General features: G+C 35.2%; 1 protein-coding gene across 1 annotated transcript in view; it reads left to right on the top strand.

Annotated features, from left to right (window-relative positions):
• lamb2l (laminin, beta 2-like) overlaps nt 1-22,054 on the top strand; it is a 79,636-nt gene that overhangs the window by 16,837 nt on the left and 40,745 nt on the right. The window contains exons 2-3 of the mRNA XM_056448767.1: nt 1,167-1,241; nt 19,589-19,758. Coding sequence (XP_056304742.1) covers nt 1,208-1,241; nt 19,589-19,758 — 204 coding nt within the window. The 5' untranslated portion in view covers nt 1,167-1,207. The remainder of the gene's footprint in view (nt 1-1,166; nt 1,242-19,588; nt 19,759-22,054) is intronic.

Below are 22,054 nucleotides of genomic sequence, written 5' to 3'. Positions count from 1 at the left end.
TCCATATATATGGTAGGAAAGTTACAAAAAGCTAATTATGGAAGATAAACTTTACTTAATATCCTAATGATTGGTATTGTTGCACTGTAGAAGCTCTGTCACGAAAACAAATTCCTCATATGTGTGAACATACCTGGCAATAAAGCTCTTTCTGATTATGATTCTGTATAAATAAAAATCGATATTTATGACTCATTTAATGTGTTGCTGGCTGTTTCTCCATATTTGTCTGTACAATTTAGGCTGGCTATGGTCCACTGTCCTATTTGAGAATAGATAGATACATTTCTGATGTAGTTTGTAACATTTAAATGATGCTCAGTTGATACTAAGCAGCCCAAAGTTTGCCAGATAAATTTCCTCTACACCATTTAACCACCAACAGCCTCAACTGTTGATACGAGGCAGGTTGGACCCACTTTTACAATCTTCTGTTGTCTACTTTTGATGAGCCTGTGTGGATTGTAGCCTCAGTTTGACAGGACTGTCACTGTTGTGCTTTGCTGTTGTAGCTCAAAGTTGGATTTGTTGTGTGGACATCTTCTGCAAAGTTATTTGAGTTACTGTTGCTTTTCAAGAAACCTTGATTTAGAGCGATTTTTTGCTGGATTGATGCATCAAACTGTATAATATATATATATATATATATATATATATATATATATATATATATATATATATATATATATATATATATATATATATAATATATATAATAGCACTAAATACTATAATATTTTATTGCTGCATTATCTTTACATTTATGGCTGTTTTCTGTATAGCAGAGATGCATTAAAAAACATTTAAAGGGTTAGTTCATGCAAAAATGTAAATTATAATATTAATCTCTCACCTTCATGTAGTTTTAATCACCTGAGACCTTCGTTTATCTTCAGAAGAGAAATTAAGATATTTTAGATTAATTCTGAGAGCGCTTTCTTAGACAGAAATGTCCATGATGTCTTTGTCCAACAAATGTCTTTGTTTTGTTCTACCATCTACTGGCAAAGAGTGAATTTACATTTTCATTCAGCATGACTTTTATTTTTGTTTTTTATTGGTATATTTAGCATAATTTTACTAAGCTATAGTCAGATCATAATGCTTTTATTTCACATTTCGATTTAAACCGGTAACTGATTAACTAATTATTCGTTTTTTTGCAGGTCCCTGGAAATCAGCTGCTCATGTTGACTTTTAGCCCATAATGATGGAGAGATATTTCAGTATTCTGCTTCTTGGTAAGTCAAACAGTTTCTGCATGAACAAGAGTTTGGTGCTAATGTCTCTTTACTTTCCAAATATCAGTTAAATAGTCTTAGGTGGGATCATAAAAAGACTGATGACAACACCGACAATCCCATGCGATTATCAAAGTCTGAGGAGAGCGAGGCATAAGCTCCTTTAAAAAGTGAAGTTCAAAGGCAGAGACCCCCACCAGGGAGGTCTTTCACAGTAGCTCCCACGAGAGCCCTTTTCAGCACAAAACAATCAAGACTTAAGCAAACGAAAACATGGCCAACCTGTTACCCCCTCTCTTCTTTACCATCAGTGCCCGGCCTTTCTGCTTCTGAAGAGCCATAATCAGAGGCATTGTGTTGCCTTTATTTGCAGCTTTGTGTTTCAGAATGAAAGGTATATGTACTATGAAGAGGAAACGATACACCTGCAGCCAGCTCTGAAAAACAAGTGTAGGGAGAACTTCTGTTGATGTTTGGCAAATACTTTAATATAACACACAATGTCTTGGGTGTTTTGTGCCATTTTAATGCAACGTATTAAAGTTAATTGGATAGTTCACCAAAATTTTTAAATTCTAAACCATTTACCAAACAGTTTTCTTTTACTGTTAAAAACAAAATAAAATATTCTAAAAAAGGTTAAAAACCATTCCTACTATGTCTACAATGTGTATATTATGTGAGGGGACGCTGGACAAAGGAAGTGCGGATTCAAATGCAGGTATTACCAGGATAGTCAGCCAACGGTCAATAGGGTCAAACAGATGTATATCGGCAATCCGGAGTCATAGTCATTAAACAGGCGAATGGTTATCACAGGCAGCAAGCAACGTAAACAAACAAACCCGGCAAAGCAAGGCAAGGAAACCACGTCGTAATGTTCACAGTAACAGTATAACAAGACTTCGCGAAAATGTGTGTGTGTGAGCTTTATTTAAAGTCCATGTAATCAGTCCTTGACAATCCTCCGACTGTGAGTGTGTGTAATCAGTGGAATCCGAAACAGGTGCGTGTGAGCGGTGCATGACTGGAGCTTGTAGTCCATATACCAGCGGATTTGTTGTTCTTTAGCAAACTGCATGTTTACCAACGATCTGCAGCCGCTAGATCATCATATTAGTGTAACTTTCCAACATAATTCAAAATAACTTCTCAATCCTTCCCCAGATAAAATCTGGTGCATGTTAATTAAATTAAAATTATATTTTAAAGTATGCACGTACACCAAGCACGCTCAACCCAACACACACACACAAAACACTGTAAACACTAAGCAAACCAGGACTAAATATAGTTGAAGTCAGAAAATGGAGAGAGGGATTTTTTAACACATTTCTAATCATAATAGTTTTAATAACTCATTTCTAATAACTGATTGAATACATTTTTTTTATTTATTTTATCTTTGCCATGATGACAGTAATGTAAATTATATTAATTAGACAGTAAATTATATTTTACTAGATATTTTTCAAGACACCTCTATACAGTTTAAAGTGACATTTAAAGGTTTAACTAGGTTAATTAGGTTAACTAGGCAGGTTAGGGTAATTAGGCAAGTTATTGTATAACGATGGTTTGTTCTGTAGACTATCAAAAAATATATAGCTTAAGGGGCTAATAAGTTTTAAAAAATTAAAAACTGCTTTTTTCTAGCTGAAAACATCATTAAACATCATTTGGGAAATATTTAAAAAAGGAAAAAAATTCAAAGGGGGGCTAATAATTCTGACTTCAACTGTATATGTATACATGTAAAATGTATGTTTATTTATTCATTTATTTATTTATTATTGGTTGTAAGCAAATGTACCAAGAAGAAAGCCTAAAAATGCAACACAGACTAACAATAAAAACAAAGGCAAATGTTTATAAAGCTCCTGCAATATGCTTTAGATACTATTGACCATGTGCTAAATATTCTGAAATATTACTGCATAGTATCAACTTTTTTACATAAATTTGATTAATTTGCTTCTAGTCCTGGTTCCAATCCAGGAGATACTCGTTAAAGTCCAGTAAATTTCACTTTCTGCTGTATGTATTAATCTAATCTGAAAGGTCTTTTGAAATCTGAACAAGAGTGATAGAAGTGGAGAAATAAGAGTGGATTTCAATAGCAAGGGCTCTTCACAGAGAAAGGAATGAGAACAGTGCTGAGGACAGCCATTAGTTTTGACATGGGAGGGAAAGAGAGAGGGAGGGATCAACACGCTCAGTTTGGCCCATTATTCTCATATTAGCACAGTGCAATTATGAATGCATCATTTGTTATTTCATCAGGATCAATCATCGTCTTTTAGCTAGATGACTGAATCCATATTCCCTGTTAAAAGTACTACACTTATAAGATTAAAGGACTGCAAAAACCGACTGCTGGAAATGGAAAAACACTTCTATATTGGCTCTTTTCCAGCAGCCTAGCCAGACAACATGTTTAGACATTATACTGAAGGTACGCACCCAAAGCGAAGGCTATTCTGAACAATAGTCATCAAAATTATGTCCAATATATACTGTATCGCAACTGCACCTTAATTGATCTGACATCAAGAACAGAGCTGTGTCTGAAATTGTAAAGATAGGAACAGTGGGACTGTAAAAATAGTATGTTATATATATAGTTTGCATGTCAATATAATGTTATCGTTGGCGTGTAATTACAGCATCCATCACTCACATAATTTTTCTTGCACAGCTCCTCTTCTGTGGCCACATGGGATAGTAAAGTGTCAATCAGATGGTACTTAAAGGGAGAGATTTACTCACCCTCAGGCCATTCAAGGTGTATATTACTCATAGATAAAATCTGAGTTATTTTAAAAGATCTCCTAGCCTTTCCAAGCTGTACAATGACATCCATCTAATGCACAGGGGAAACAAACACTGGTTATCAAATAAGGGTGGTTGGATTGATCCTGCAGTATCAATATTTTCGATACTATTGATGATATAAGTATCGTTATATTATAAAACAAGGAGTTATAAAGAAAAATGTTGAGGGGGTTTAATTTAAACAACTTTTTTAGGCAATTTCTATATCTTCTCACCATACAGTATGCCTGAATGCCATTCTCATAAACATCCAAATGGTTATTATTGAAGCTAGAGATTTAAAAAATTAAATATGGATATACTTCTTAGCAAAATACCTCTCAATTTAGCCTACTTCTTTCTAGGCAAGTATACATATTGGTACACAATGGCCGACTTGAGGACATGGACTTGCCTCTATTAATTTAATAATCGATTGATCTGATGATTATTTTTCCGATTAATCGATGAAACATGTCTTTGCACTTTGCATTGCAAGAATAAAGTAACTATACGACCGATGCTTTACTTCTGTTATTAACCCTTTTGCTGGTGAGTTTAAAATAATCTATCTGGCCCCAGGAGTGAGTTTTGTTAGGCAATCATTATTTTAGAACGTTCACTCTTAATGTTTCCATGTCGATGCGTCATGTTTGTCACGTGACACACCACTGTATAACAGATGTATCCCTTTTATTATGGTTTTCTGTTTTAATACAAAATATCCACACGCTTGCTTATCATGTCATCAACCACCTGATATTCCAATTCACAAAAACATGTGAGTGTTTTTGTTGTTTAAAAGACGTATAAATGATCTTGATCGTGATCTATAACGTGAGCTGGGCATGGCCATGTTTACTTGCTGCTGCATGTTAGCCTCATTCATAAAAGCAAAACACGCAGGATTCAGCACGTAAATTCATCAGTTACTCCCAAAATGCATACAAGCAAGTGGCTGGCCAGCTGGGAGAAGAATAGACTGAACTTTATTGTTACTTTCACTTCGTATATCTGATGTGAATAATAGACTTCGGCAAATTATATTTGGATGAATTGTTAGACTTCCGTAGACTCTAAATGTATTGTTTTACTAGCACTTGTGTGTTCCTACATGTCTAAAAAATAAGCATTGGGTGGTTAAAAACACTGCATAATTGTGATAATATGACACATCTTTCTCTGGCTCAGTACCAGCTAATGTGCCAAAGCTCAGTTTGACTTTTTCACTTCATGCTTGTCAAGCTGGATAACAAGTAAACACCAGCACCAGGGATAGTGAGCAGACGGACTGTTATGTTCCTCACTTCAAAACAGAACAAAAGTAGGATTCTGTAGTGATTTGCCCTGCTGTTGCTCCCTTCCTCCTCATCACTTTTGCATATTTGGCCATTAACACACTTTTTTTTGTGTGAAATGCTTCCACACCTTGGATGACTAGGGTTGCACAGATTTCTCAGCCTTTGCCGTGTATCTTTCCTCTAACTTGTTTTTTGCTCCTACCTTTCTATGAGGTACTGAACTCTGGCACCAGTGCACCAGAGAGGCAGAGTGCTTTCACTCTGCTCCGCGCTCAATTAAAGGTTATTTTTAATAATCAAACATCCCCGCGTCGCGTGACACAACGAATCGATTATGTAATTAGTTGCCGTAATCGTAAATCTGAGGTGGCAATTTATTAAGCATTTAGCACTTTAAAAAAGTCCTGAAGATGCTAATTGTTGGTTATCAATATATTTTATTCAATACTGAACAATTTTCGAAATAAAGTATTTGCTTGCTTGAGCATTTGGCTGACTATTTAGGGCATAGTGTTAGCATAGCAACACATGCTAACATCAGACTTTAGTGTGATTTGTGAGCGCGTTCTCTTCACCTGAAGTTTGAAAATGTCTTATTGTAAGATATAATCTGCATTTTTGTTTTGTTTCTTTGGATCAGACAGCTCAGTTTAAAGGTTCAGGTTGAATTTACAACATGACAGGAATGTTGTGGAAGAGTCTGCATCAGTGAAGTGATGTTAAACAGCCTTCAAATAAATAAGGCTATGAACACATGGCAATGGCCATGTTTTTTTTTTCATTTGCAGAAATGAAAACTTTTGTGTCCATACATGTATCATTTTAAGCAAAGTTTGCATTGAAATTGGAAATGATTATGTGTATGTCACACCTAAATATGGCACTATAAATAAACACAGACTGAGCTGCAGGATACACTAAAATCACAGATTACAGTTAGCATGAACATGAAATCCTTCTTCTTCAGTCCAGAAGATAGATTTAAACATGAGAAGGCGAACACACATATATCTAAAAATATCTGATGCATATAACTTTTAATGCATCTTCGCTGTTAGTCTAGTTGATACAGCATTACCAGGTTTTTTTGTAATAGTGCTAATAATGTTAGCAGCGCCTACAGCACAATCAAAGGAATCTACCATTATTTTTGTTATCAATGTTATATGCAAGGCTTTTCCTCCTCCTTCTGGTTGGTCATCTGATACTGTGACATCATAATTTCCAAAAAGTGGCATTTTGACTATATACATATGTGTCAGGCAGGATTTAGAGATTTTTCGCTCTGTAACCCTTTATCCAAAATGTTATCCAAAAGTATGTCCTCTGGAATTCAAATGCTAATCATCACATACAGTATTTTTCCTCTGGCACCAGCACAAGTTCATTATCTTGAGCCCATTCTACTTTCTTTACTCGATGTCGGTCAGTGAGACTGGATGTTAATAATTGTACAAGGAATATGATCAAGGTGTGTGAGCATGTGCCATTGTAATGGAATGCCTCTGTTTGTCATACAGTATTTGTACCTGGTGAACTTTGGCCTGTTTTGAAATAAACTGACTAAATCTGTGGGTCTGCCAGATTTACAGAGCATTGCTTAAGCATTGTACTCCCTGTAAGCGCTTTATTGTACCATTATCGGTTTCATCTGTATTTGAAGGAATTTTCTGTGTTATATTGTCAAGCGTTAGATCACGTTTGTTTGACTTCAAATAACAATGGCTGTCTTGGTTTGTCTCTGCCTGCAGGTTCACTATCTGATTTTATTTCACATTCCAGCACTGGGTTTGACAGCGCTTTGTCTATGCTGGCTCATTTTTTCATTTGTGAGGTATAATGCAAAAGGACATGTACTGTATGTAGAATGATGTTGAACATCTGCCCTTAACCTTAACTGTAGCAAGTGCTCTAAGTGACCAGTTAATTTAGTTAACAAGAATGTAAAATTAATCAATTAAAGAACCGTGTCATTGGCACACTCTAAAGTTATTTTGTCTAGACCCAGCCTGATCTCACGAGGAAACGTATCTATTTTACATTTTGTTTGTTTAGTGGCTAATTCGTAAAATTATTATTATTTTTTTATGATTTTGAAAAGGAGGCATGACACCCAACCCTACCCCTAAACCCAATCGTCATTGGGGGATAAGCAAATCGTACTAAATTGTGCAAATGAGATCACACAAATTTACATTTACATTTACATTTACATTTAGTCATTTAGCAGACGCTTTTATCCAAAGCGACTTACAAATGAGGACAAGGAAGCAATTTACACAACTATAAGAGCAGCAGTGAACAAGTGCTATAGACAAGTTTCAGGTGTGTAAAGTCTAAGAAGCAAAGCATTAGTAAAATTTTTTATTTTTTTTTTGAGAGAGAGAGAGAGAGGGTACAGTTAGTGGTATAGCCAGAGAGGCAGTTGCAGATTAGGAAGGAAAGTGGAGACTAAACAGTTGCGTTTTTAGTCGTTTCTTGAAGACAGCAAGTGACTCGGCTGTTCTGATGTAGTTAGGGAGTTCATTCCACCAACTGGGCAGATTGAATGTGAGAGTTCGGGAAAGTGATTTCTTCCCTCTTTGGGATGGAACAACGAGGCGACGTTCATTCACAGAACGCAAGTTTCTGGAGGGCACATATATCTGCAGAAGTGAGAGCAGATATGAAGGAGCCAAGCTAACGGTCACTTTGTAAGCAAACATCAGAGCTTTGAATTTGATGCGGGCAGCAACTGGCAGCCAGTGCAAACGGGTGAGTAGCGGAGTGACATGTGCTCTTTTGGGTTCATCAAAGACCACTCGTGCTGCTGCGTTCTGAAGCAGCTGAAGAGGTTTGATAGAACTAGTCATCAAATCAAAAACTTATGAATTGTCATGAGATTGTATTGCTAGACCAGACGTGAGCCGCGAGATGCTACTAAAGCCAATATAGCTTGAAATAATCAGTGAATCTGCCCAGTTACATTTCAAGCATTCTGAATCTACAGTTCTTCTCTTGCATATTATTCTGTAAAACACCACATATGTGGCTTTAATTTCCATGCCAGTAATACTTGGATAACATGATTATGATTAAATATATGGCTTCAAAATATGTAAACATACCAACATCCTACCTAAAACCATCATCATGATTTCCAGAATGACTTTTAATGAGAAGAAAACTTTGTCTTTAGCTGTATAAAAATGGTTGTTTTTTAACAACATTTCGAAAATATTCCAATAGGTTTTGATCAAATCTGCGATGTAATTCAGGAAATGCATATGTTTTATCTAAAGTAGGGGTGTCAAAATTAATAATTTCTTTGATGCACCGCAATGCAGATGCAGACAATTCGGTATCGGTTCATTAATAATGATAATCGGTTATTGTGTACTGACGTCATTTATCTCATATGCGCTATGTCGCAGTAGGTTACTATGGCGAGGGAATGCGAACGCGAGTACTCATAACGCTCCAACTACTTAAAAACGCAGAAACTGTACAATTTACAGCGTGTATGTTTGCTGGACAGTCTTTTACTGACACTTACAGCAGAAGCCCCCGTTTTACTGTTATGGAAAAACTGAAAGCAAACTCCATTTCTCATAAAGCGAGCGAGATATTTATATTTGTTTATGTGCTATAAATGCTCATGTTGTTCTGTGCATGTACTTGAGTTTTTAAAGGTACAGTTTATATATCTGACTGTTTGTATTAAAGGACAATATTGTATTACAAATAGTATATAAATAGAAATATATTTTCAAATTTTAATACAAGAATTGCTGTGCTGTGAAGAAAATATAAAACTGTGTCTAAAAAGCATCGTCAATGCACCATGATGCACCGAGCTATAGAACTGAACTGAATCGATGGCATGATAATCGCAACCAAACCGAACCGTGGTGAGACCAGTGTAGGTTTACACCTCTAGTCCAAAGACCTCTTACACTGAAAAAAAAATATTCATTGGATTTACTACAGTTTAAGGTAAGAGGTTGCAAACAGTTTATATGGGCTGAATTTAATCAGTCACAGTTTGGGTTAGGCCACAATGTAAACATGAAGCCACATGCTTACACAACCCCAACACAAACAGAACACAAGACACGAGCACATGATAAATGAAAACACTTACCCTGTACTCACACATGCGACATGCATGTTCCATCTCAGCCCCAACCGAAACCGAAACTGACTAGACGGAGGAGCTGAGAATAAAACAGCATGATTCAGACAAAAGCAAACACAAACACTAGGACGAGAGCGTGCATCCCGAGCACGGCCCGAGCGCAGCCAAGACGACGCTCATACAAAGATGAAGACAGACAATGACAGGAATGAGTGCTCGGCTCGATTTTTCTACTAGACAAGTACACAACATACTAGACAGGACAGGACTAGTGTCTGGACTCTACCACCAAAACAAGAATTAACAAGACCAAACTGGCAGAATCCTGACATAACATTAATACATTTAATTTCTTTGTTTAAATTAAGACCAGATACATTTTTTGCAACCACTTACCTTAAAAATTGTAGTAAATCCAATGAATACATGTTTTATTAATTTTATATTACATAAAATGTATATATTTCTAAAACAATGTATATATGTATAAGACAGTATATTTTCATATTGCATGCACAAATGCTGTAAATATGAACTGATATAGGTAAATGAAGACAAAAAAGTCTCAGATATGAAACTGATATTTTTCCAAAAGTTTTCTGTAATATTTGCAAACAGTTATTTTGCTTGAATGTCTCCTGTGGTGGTCTCAGCTTCCTTGCGACATGCAGCACAAGTGACGGCTTGTTGTGCACTGGTGGAATGCCATTCCTCTGCTACAGATGGGCATTTTGTAAAAGCTGTGGAAGTTACTTTTACACCTGGAATTTTTCTCTTAATGAGTGACATTTTCCTGGCTTGGCATTCCTGTACTGTCGTCACTTTACAGATGCTCATGTGCCTCTGGAACTGGAGATAGTGTTGTTGTGTCTTCTGACAGATGTTTAGCTTGTATCTGTGTGTCTTGTAAAATCGGTATGTAGGGAAGTGGGTGCGTGTCAGGTTTATGCCTTTGTGGGTGTGTTGGAAAATGCTAGGACAAGCAGCCATGTGCCTGTCCCAATAAACCTAAAAGAGTAAATGTTTGTTTGTGTGTTTGTTTATTAATCAAAACAGTACACAGAAGTATAATAAAATAAACTTAAAAAGCAAACTTTTTTTGCAATTTTTTTTTCGTGAATCCACCAGAGGACGCTCTGTATGCTTTTTGAGATTTCAGATTTCTCTCGTGAGTGCCATTCACGCCTGCACCCTTCCCTAAACCAAACTGCAATGTTTTAAAAATCAAACCAGGAAAAGAAAACCAACTGATTTTTACCACGTTTTCACATTTTACCACATTCTCACCCTGTTATTTACTTGTTTATTTTATTTTTTAGCATTTTTTTTTTTTGTTGTTGTTTTTTTAGCTTTCGTTCTTCACCGAACTCAAACCCCACTGTCGCGGTTAACTCCGCTCTGCGTCTTAAGTCCGCCGACATACATGTCGAGCTACCGGACAAACCGGTAACATTGGAAAAGCCATCAATACGGAAGTAAGCGGTCAGCTGGTAAGCAAGAAAAGGAACGCCATCATACCACCCCGTAGCATTCGCTTTAAAGATAAAATTTAGCCATACGTAGCTTTGGCTACATAATTCGTGATCTCTAGAAATGTATATACTATAGGGCTACGTTTTCAGAATAAGCCTTTGTTGGAGAAAATCTACATGAAGCAAACAAACAAACAAACAAACAAACAAACTAAAAAATATGATTGTAGATCATCGGGTAACCACATGTCATTAAAATCATTTTCCAGTTATCTTAATCATTTCAGCTATGTTGTTTTGCTCTTGTTTAAACACCATTTATGTAAAATATCTTTGAGATTTACAAAAAAGCACTTCTGTAAAACTTCTCCTATTTTGCTCTCTCTCTCTAATATCTCTATTAATGATCCCTAAAATTATTTAATATTCCATCGTCAATTACTTTTTACACAATGCATATATACACATTACACAGACATTTTATATTTGTTTATTTCAGTGCAATTATGAAATTATGACACTTAAAATTAATTGGTAAGTGCAAATTGTACTGTTGTTAGTTTCTGCATAGCTTCTAGCTATCAGATAACAGCAGTATTTGTTTTTAGATGTCTTTAATTATAGTTTATTAATCTACTGAAGCACTCTTTTCCTCTATCAGTCTTTTCTATGTTTGTTTTGACTATTTGAAAGAAAAAACAGAGTCATAACAGACTGTGCCACAACAGAGTCAAAAGCACACACACGCACGCATGCACGCACACACGCACGCACGCACACACACACACACTCAGGTTCATGTTTTCACTCTTGCTAGTCAGAACATGAGAAGTCATGAAGAAGAAGTGTTAAATGCATCCTTTACCTCAGGATTCACAACACAGAAAACTGTATTTTCTGGTGCGTGTGGCCTGTAAAGTCTAAACCACACTCCCGTCCTGTAATTAGCAACCTGAACACTCAACAGATTGCTTTTGAAATACCCCTTATCTGCTCAAAAATATGCACAAAGAATTGGAATCCCCACCTGTCACAAACAGTACACAAACGCACACATGGAGCTCAGTGTAACTGTACACTTCACTGTCTATGAAGATGTCAGTTTTGCTGTCTGTATCATGACTGTTTACGTAGGATGTGTGCCGATCCACATTCATTCCAAAGATCAGGACCTTTATTCCTTCATTATGTGGATTTTACAGTACGTGAGTTAACCATAAACCTTTGAGTGCACTTTAGCACCTTGACTCAATCGAATGGAATTTATGGCACGTGTTTTTGTTTTTAACACAAGAAATGAGCCGGGTTTTGATATCGTTATGCTGTTTCATTTGCACTCATTGTTGCAAAATGTAAACTAGACTATCAGACATCTATTTTTATAAAGTTGTACATATATTAACCTTTTACAATAGACTTTACTTAACTTAAAAAAATATGTCAAATTTACGGTAAAAACCTGTAACATTTATAGTATTACAGTTTTTTTTTATTGTTTTACCACATATTTCAGAACTCTGGTGTCAATTTTCAAAACTCTAAACACAAAATTCACAGCCATTGACAAAATTGCACATTTTTGCAAAACTCTTAACTCTTTTTTTCAAATGCTTGGATACGATACACACAAGTCAAAGATACTTTGTTCAAGATCACCTTTCCAATAGAATACAATTAAACATCAAATTGATCTCATTTCAAAATGCAACTCAAACATTACATTTGAAATAAATGCGTTTTCATTTACCTAACATGATGTTATTATTAACTGATACAAGCACTCAAAATGATTAATAACTGTTGCATTACTCTTGATGCCTAGAAACTGATGTACAATATTACATGTTTAGATGAAGAACGTTTCAGGATAGAGCAAATGACATCAGTGACCACAGAAGATGACCCAACTGGACTACATTATCTGTAGATTTCATCTTTATTCATCCTTATTCCATATTAATAGTTTCATTGATCCATGTACCACTTTTACAGACAATGTTTTCATATTTGACATTACTGTACTGTATGTAAAAAGCCCAATCACAGCAGACCAATGTCAGGGCTGGATCCACATTGACAGAAGGTTCTTTCCAAGATTTCTGACTAATGAAAACACCACTGTGATGTAGAGGAGAACCTGTGACCAAATCCACAAGACCAGACTGAATGAAACACAGATCCCAAAATAGAAATCTGATATATAGAAATATATGCAAATTACATATGTGACGTAATAGTTCATATGAATTTTACATACATAAAATGTCACACATGTCAAAATATTGCAATTTTTAAACTATTAGAATTACAAATATGTACATATATGTTACGTAAATATATTATCTATTCTGTTATATATTTTACAGCTACAAATATATTACCTATAATTTGTATAGATGTCCATATGGCTGTATATGTGTGGCTGTACACACACACACACACACACACACACACACACTGTATATGTATGATATGGTTGAAAAAAATGTAAACAGTGACACTACTATGACAAATTATTGACTATTATGACATTTTATATACGGCATGTGGAATCCAATTGTAATTTGCATCTGTTGCCATATATCATGCCATATATCAGCTTTCTATGTGGGGACGTGCAGTGAGAACAAAACTACAGTGAACCTACATTATGATGGAATGAATAAAACTAGTTGAGTGTATCCACTGTCTGTACTGTTCCCTTATGTATAAACCATAATGAACCCTGCATCAAATATTTTAAACAACAATATTTAATGATGGTTAAAGACTGTTAATTGAAACGATGTGACTCTTGTGTGCAGGTGATCTAAAGTTGTGTTCCTGTAGTATTTGTATGATAAAAGGATCATGTGAACCAATGATCCTGCAAATGCAAGACTTCTTTAAGATAATGAACGCAGCATGCAGTTTTGAACACTGGAGAGTCTGTGTTAAAAGGAGTGACTGTTTAGAGTTTTGTGTCTTGAGTTTTGAAAATTGACATCAGGGTTCTGAATTTTGTGGCAAAACAATTGAAAAACAACTGTAATACACTAGTGTTTTGAAGTACTAACTTCTACATATGCCTGTCGCAATAATCAATATATCGACTTGTCGCACAATACATGGACATGACCTCAATCATTTTTGGTGATGCAATATATATCGCCCATACATAAAAACCAATTCTAGCAACATTTTAGCTGGTTGCTCAACATCGATATCTCAATTGGAGGTATCAGTGTCAGTATGGTTAAAAAAACACTAGCATATATATAGTTTCAGCATCAATGTGCATTCGCAATACTCACATCCCAGGATCTGCAATGTTGAGTTGGGATTATAGATGATCATCAATGAAGACTGTACAGTGTCATTTTACATCACAGTTGATTATTCAATTACTGTACCTGAATATCTGACTACTGTTTGACTTTTTTGAAAACCTCAAAGCTTCGTTTATTACACTTTTATCTATGATTTGTCTTATTTCCTCATCCTTGCAAGTCCACTACAAAATTATCCCAATCAATCTAAATTAATGACAGAGCTCATCTGCTAAAAATCGTATTCATATTGCAATATATAAAGGAAAATATTGCAATGTCCGATTTTTCCAATATCGTGCAGCTGTAGTATCTACTATAAATTACTATAGTATATTTTCATGTGGGTGTCTGAGAACTGAAGATAGATCTGGTAGCAGATACAGCAGCCTCTGTTACTTTTTTACCTTGCACTTTTTTGTTAACATTTATTATTATTTATTTAGGATATGAATTTTCACATTCTGATTCCAATGCCTAATTAAAAAATTACTTTAATTAAATTACATATTCTTTAGAATAAAATATTGTGTGTTCTTTGGAGGAGTGTACTTTCATTATGATGCTATTATATTGTCATTCTGGCATTACAGTATATATAAAGAGTCTTAAAATGGTCTTAAAATGACAATCACAATATATTTTGGTGCAATATATTTTAAGACAAAAATAGATATTGTGACAGGCTAACATCTACACATCATAAATTTTGTTACACAGACATACTTGTTAACACAACCATAAACATATGGTGATAAGGAGGTCTTATAATGAATCAATGCTCATCACAAACAAATTTTCCCATAAGCAGAGAAACATATTAATATATCAGAGGGTGCTTAGGGTCATTCACGCAACTACTTAACACTGTCATGGTTACGCACTTAAAATTAAAATAATTAAATAAACAGTATTTACCAAGATCAGATGTAACATAAAACTCTAATGTCAGGCCCGTAGCCAAGGGGGGTTCATGTGGTTCGAAAGACCCACCCCTCATATGACAAAGGTTCAGAATTTGTCCCATACAGTACATGACATTTGTCTTTTTTTGACCACTATGCCATAATAAATTGTAAAAAATATCTATGAAAATAATCCATCGAAGAAGGCTTTAAAACCAAGTGGAATCCTGTGTCGACTGTTGCTTCAGTGTGACTTCTGGCATCACAAACTCTGACTGAGGAAAGTTGAATGTGCAGTTTGTTATTTGCTTATTGAATGACAATACGCTACAGTTTTTATTTTTAAACTTTACCAGATTCCTATATATTTTTAATGATATATAATGTGATAAATTTGAATTTAAAAACAATATTGTTTTCATATTTCTTTATTCTAAATCTTTAGGAAATGTTTTTGGTACATCAAAATGTGTGGTTATGATGACCATCCAACAATTCAGCAAAAAATAGTGCTCAAAATGTCACTAAAATGCAGTATTTAAACCTCATAATTAACTAGAAAATGAGGCAAATAACTGCAAGAAAGTCTAGTTTTTGAGCAGAAAAAGAAAGAGGCTGGCTACAGGCCTGAATGTACATAACTGATGGAGGAAAAACTAAAAAGAACTACAGTAATGTTAACAAAAATCATAAAAAGTCAAATGTAATGCATGAAATTTTGGCAAAGTTTACATTTTTACATTGTGTCAACAATATCAACAATTTTAATGGTCAATTTCATAAGCCCTCTCTTCATATTTGTCTTCGATTGGCTACAGAACAAATCTCTAATATCTTGTCTATCCTAATTTGCCTAGTTTACCTAATATCTTAGTTAGGTTTCTTGACCTCACTTAGTTTCTTGCAAAATAACTAGCAAAATATTATGTACTGTACTGTCATCCTAGCAAATATAAAATAAATTAGTTATTAGTTAAATGAGTTATTAGAACTTAGCTATTAAAACCATTATCCTCTCTCTGTTAAACATTACTTAAGAAATAGTTAAAGAATAATAATTTATATTAATTAATTTTGACTTCAATATGTTCAACCTTTATATGCTTCCACTGAGCCAAATAATGAGAAAGAACCAAATTTCCTACCACAGCTATGCTGATGAAACTCAGATCTACCTAGCCTTACTGCCTAATGACTACAGCCCCATTGACACCCTCTGCCAATTCATTGACGAAATTAACAATATGATGTGCGGATGTGCCAACTTTCTCAGTTAAACAAAGAGAAAACTGTCATTGCATTTGGGAATAGAGATGAGGTTCTCAATGTGAATGTTTACCTTGGCTCTAAGGATCAAACAACAAAAAATAATGTCAAGAATCTTGGTGGGACTCTAGAGTCAGATTTGAGTTTCAGTAGTCATGTCAAAGCAGTTAGTAAATCAACATAATATAATCTCAAAAACATTGCAAGAATTAGATGCTTTGTTTCCAGTGAAGATTTAGAGAAACTTGTTCATGCTTTTATCAGCAGCAGGGTGGATTACTGTAATGGACTCCTCACTGGCCTTCCCAAAAAGACAGTCAGACTGTTGCAGCTCATCCAGAATGCTGCGGCCAGAATTCTGACCAGAATTCTGACAACTCACTGAATACAAACCAAACAGATCACTCAGATCTTTAGGATCATATAAACTAGAAATTCCAAGAGTTCAGTCAAAGCGGGGTGAATCGGCTTTCAGCAACTATGTCCCTCACTGCTGGAATCAGCTTCCAGAAATAATCAGATGTGCTCCAACATTAGGCACATTCAAATCAAGACTGAAAACACATCTGTTTAGCTGTGCCTTTACTTGAATGAGCACTCTTCTACGTTCGTCAGATCGCACTATTTTGTTTTTCTTTTCTTTTTCATTCTTTTATAACCTGCTTTAACACATTTAATCTTTTTTTATCTGTTTTTAATCCCTTTTATTATGATTTGTTTTTTATTTTCTCATACTTGTTTCTTTTATTCCTGTTTATTTAAAGCACTTTGAATTGCCACTGTGTTTGAAATGTGCTATATAATTAAGCTTGCCTTGCCTTGCCTATATATTTTACTCTCTCCATAGCGCATATCTGAAGTCCACCCCACATTTCCTACTTTCCTTGTGTCCATTCTCATTGCTTCATTTACTCTCTCACACTCTCTCATTATTGTGTGTTGAAATGATGGCATTATTCTTCAGAGTCGGTGGTGTGTGAAAACTGTTAGCACAGAGGGGCCCAAAGATCGACCAGCTTTCCAAAAGCCTCTCAGTGATACACATCCCCACAACACCTGCCTGGTAAAATAGTAAAGCAATAATAAAGAGTTCACACACATTCAGATGTATATAGTCCACCATTCTCCAACTGTGAAACCTTAGACCTCTGCAGCATTATACTTTGAGGGTGTGGTTATGTGTTAGTCCTCTTTAATGATGTTTCCACAAAGTTAGAGGTGAATGTTGGAAATCCACGTAAGACCTCCCACACATCTGGATCTGACAATGTCAAATAAGCCCACAATGAAGTGTGGATTTTGAAAGGCAAACGCAGTGCAGTTTGAGCCTTGCCTTTGCGGAGGTAACCATGTGGAACAAAGCCAGTGATTTTCCTGACTCAATGAGAAACTAAACCCTTGCTCTTTGATTCTGCCGCATGGGTGGGACCCGGAGCCGCATGAGCTCATCAAACTGAAGCCATGCTGCTGGTGTGTGTGTGTCCTGCCATCCAGTCACTGGCTGTCATGTGTGGTTCTTTAGAAAGGAAAGTCTGATGCAGGGATTTTTTTAAAAATATGAATCAGTTTCATTCATCAATTTCTTAGAAACAGAGGAAGATTCTTTACCTGTGTATTCAGAGTGGAGTGTGTATGTTATGACTAAAAGCCACTACATAACTGTGTGTATTTCAGAATGCACTTAATAGGAAGTGGAGCGAGAAATTTACATGCAAACCACTGCTCCACCTAAAGTTTAATTAAAATAAAATAAAACTAATAAATTAAGAAAAATAATACTAATATAAATGCTTATTTTTAGTGTATTTTTTAAATTTTTTAATTGGTTAATTGTTTAATTATTCATTGTTAAATGTTTTACTGTCTGTTAATTCTAATTAGTGTAACCTTTTTGAAGTGTTTCCCTCAATCTGACAGGATGATAATTCCTAATGAAAAAGTTGCGGGAAAAAACATGTTTTTATTAATATATTAATATATATTATATATAAATATTCTCAGAAAACATATTTCTAAAGGTGTTTTCAAAGAAAACAAATCTAATTAGTTTACAAATTAAGTTCTGTGTAATAAAATGAAACGACAAAGGTAAAAATTATTGAAGACATGAAAAAAGGGCTCTGCAGAAAGGCAGTGAAAGCCCAGACAGCAGCTGAAATCTCTCAGTAGTTATTCAGCGACCATCTTCCCTTCATCATTATAAATGACTATTAGCTGCTTCAGTCTAACATCTACAGATGAAACCAGGGTGGACATTTCAGCAAGACAATGATCAAAAACACAGTCAAGGAAACAATCAAATGCTTTCAGAGAAAGAAAATCAAGCTATAGAATGGCCCAGCCAATCACCTGACTTGAATCCAATAGAAAATACAAAATAAAGATCAGATTTGATAGACAAGACCCACAGAACCATCAAGATTTTTACACTGGTGGTCTGTGAAAAACGCACACCTGAGCAATGCTTGTGACTTCATTCTCCACATTTGAGTCTTCTTTAAGCTGCCATTTTTCATCATCGTACTCAATCTGCTCATACACTCTCAGAAATAAAGGTACAGGAGCTGTCGCTGGGGCAGTATCTTTTCAAAAGATACATATTTGTATCCAAAGAGTCCACAGTGGTACCTCAAAGTTACAAATTAGTTAACAAATTTACCTAAAATGTACCTTTAAGGTACCATTATGGACCCTTCACTTACAAATATGTACCTTTTGAAAAGGTACTGCCCCAGTGACAGCTCCTGTACCTTTATTTCTGAGTCTTTATTTCTACATATTTCTGTATGTGCTGTTTAATTTAAAGAGTTTTGCAGGGCTTTATAAAATAGTTAAAATAATTTTGTCCGACAACTCACTACACCTACAGACATCCCCTAGAGCAGGGGTCACCAATCTTGTTCCTGGAGGGCCGGTGCCCTACAGACTTTAGCTCCAACTCTAATCAAACACACCTGAACAAGCTAATCAAGGTCTTACTAGGTATACTTGAAACATCCAGGCAGGTGTGTTAAGGCATGTTGGAGCTAAATTCTGCAGGGACACCAACCCTCCAGGACCGAGATTGGTGACTCCTGCCCTAGAGTGTCGAGTAAAGTGAACACTACTTACGAGCGAAATGGTACACATAACTAATGATCTTCTTCTGTTTGTGTTCTTTCAAGTTCTACCTGCTGTGGCTCAGGATCTGCCCTCTGCCCCACACGGGTGCATGGATGGTAGCTGTTACCCAGCAACAGGGAACCTTCTGATTGGCCGAGCCATAAACCTGACCACCACCTCCACCTGTGGCCTGGATGGACCTGAGCCATACTGTATCGTCAGTCATTTGAAGGTAAACCAAGCATTATTGCTTCCTCTTTCATATAGACAGAGAAGCATGAGCTAATGCTGTGTAAACTGTGCTTTGCTCCAGCATGTATGGCCTTGCCCTGTAGTTTGTGCTGAAGGAAATGATTTGTCATTTGAAGATATATGTGTTCATGCAGCCCTTTTTTAAAGTGTGAGGTAAATGTGTACAAATGGAAATCTAGCTTTCATCAGTATATCATTGTTAGCTTTTCCATAATGGCAGGGAGTTTCCATTGACTATTGTTTGGTAAATTTAGACGACATAGTTTTCATCAGATTACTGTTCCTTTATGTCTTAAAGCTGTTTTACCTCATTGTCTGTATGATACAGGTTTTATTTCGTTGGCTTTTATGTTAGCAGCATGCTAGCATAATGTGAATTTATGATGGAAATATGTTAGCAACATGCTAATGGTGCACTGAAGTCATGAGCTGAGTCGAAATCACATGAACACCACTAAAAAGTAATAGTTATGAGTGGCAAACTTGGCATTTTCATTAAGCCCAGAACTTTTGAGTTAGGGGTGAGTTTATGAGAAAACATGCCAGACGCCAGGCCCTTATAGCAGCCTGGTGAAAGGGGTGGTTCTTCTTTCTCAAAAATGTGACCTTTTTGGAGTGATTCGCCTCATTTTCTATTGAATTATAAAATCTAAATACTGCATTTAGTGACATTTTAAACACTATTTTTTGGATTAGCTTGTCGGATGGTCATCATAACCACACAGTTTGATGTACCAAAGTATTTGCTGAAGATTTAGAACAAAAAAGTATGAATAAATACTTATTTTTAAAATGCTAAATTATTACATCATAAAACTTTTAAATTACAAATTGCAACCTGTTGTCAGTTATTAGACCAATAGCAACACACATTCAATTTTCTTGCCAGAATTTGGCCCTTTGAATAATAAAAATTTAAACGTAATAATAATAATAATAATAATAATAATAATAATAATAATAATAATAATAATAATAATAATAATGTAGAGCTTCACAATTTATCTAGCCTCTCTTGAGGAAAAATGCATTTGAATGTTCATGGATAACAAGAATAGCCAAATTAGTATTTAAATTCATTTTAATACTGGCTGCTTTTGGTGCTTCACACCTTTTTGGTCATGTTTTGTTTTAAGAATAAGGACCAAGATTTAGAATAAAAGTTACTAGGAGTGAAAGATGACTTCACTTACGTCAGATTGTATGTTTTCTTGCACAGCTGGATGTTGTACTCATAAAAAATAATTGTGTGCATTGATCAAAACTGATTAGCGGAAGTCACAACAAAGCAACAGTCAACAGAGGATTACGCTTAGCCTTAAAACCTTTTCAATGGGTTATTTTCACAATTTATGATGTCATAGCAGTCAAAATAGGACAAATGAGCCCATGTATGGGACAATTTCTGGACCTTTGTCAGTGAGGGTGGGTCTTTCAAACTACTCATTCCCCCCCTGGCTACGGGCCTGGATGCAATGAATGAAACATCTGTACTAGAGATGTATTGATTAAAAGTATTTATGAGCCAATATTGGATAAATAAACTAATGGCATATCTGCAATAATATGAAAAAAAGTTGATAGAGATGGTTTATTAATTATAGAGCAACAATGAACTTCACCAATTTTAAATAATCCAACATCTTTCTCAGAGCAAAATCGTTACTAAAGCAAAAATACTTGCAAAAGACAATGTTATTTAAATCGGCCAAAAGGTTTTTGTTACAGTTTGTATTAGTATTGGCTGAAAAAAATCCCATTGCAGCATCCATTATTTGTACTGAATGTAAATATGTTGAAATTAATTTAATTACTATTTTTGTTATTGACCGAACTAAACTTTACTACCTATTTTGGAACTACAAACTAATTTTTTAAAGATTTGTTTTGCAGTTGCTATAACAGTTCAGTTTACAATAAAAGAAAAGCAAAAATACTGATGTACACTGTTAGAATCAAATTGTATATGAATAGATAAGAAATTGTGTTGAATGTTATGTATGAAAGCTCCATATTCCTAGGACTGAAATGACTTAAATGTACCTGATGTTGTAATCACAACTTACTAACTCCTAAATACGAACATTCATGTTAGAATCACATTAATATCCAAATTCATACAAATGTCTAATTCATGACATGCTAACAATGTTCTAATTAACAGTGCAAACATGCTAATTCATGCTAGCAAATTTAAGTTAGACGCATGCTAGCAACATGCTAGTTTAAGCTAGAAACATCTTACCAACATAATGCTAATTAATGCATGAAACATA

Source organism: Danio aesculapii, chromosome 23 (assembly GCF_903798145.1).
Source record: "Danio aesculapii chromosome 23, fDanAes4.1, whole genome shotgun sequence".
Classification (NCBI taxonomy): domain Eukaryota; kingdom Metazoa; phylum Chordata; class Actinopteri; order Cypriniformes; family Danionidae; genus Danio; species Danio aesculapii.
Note: the sequence above shows the minus strand (reverse complement) of the source record. Positions and strands in the feature narration are given on the sequence as shown.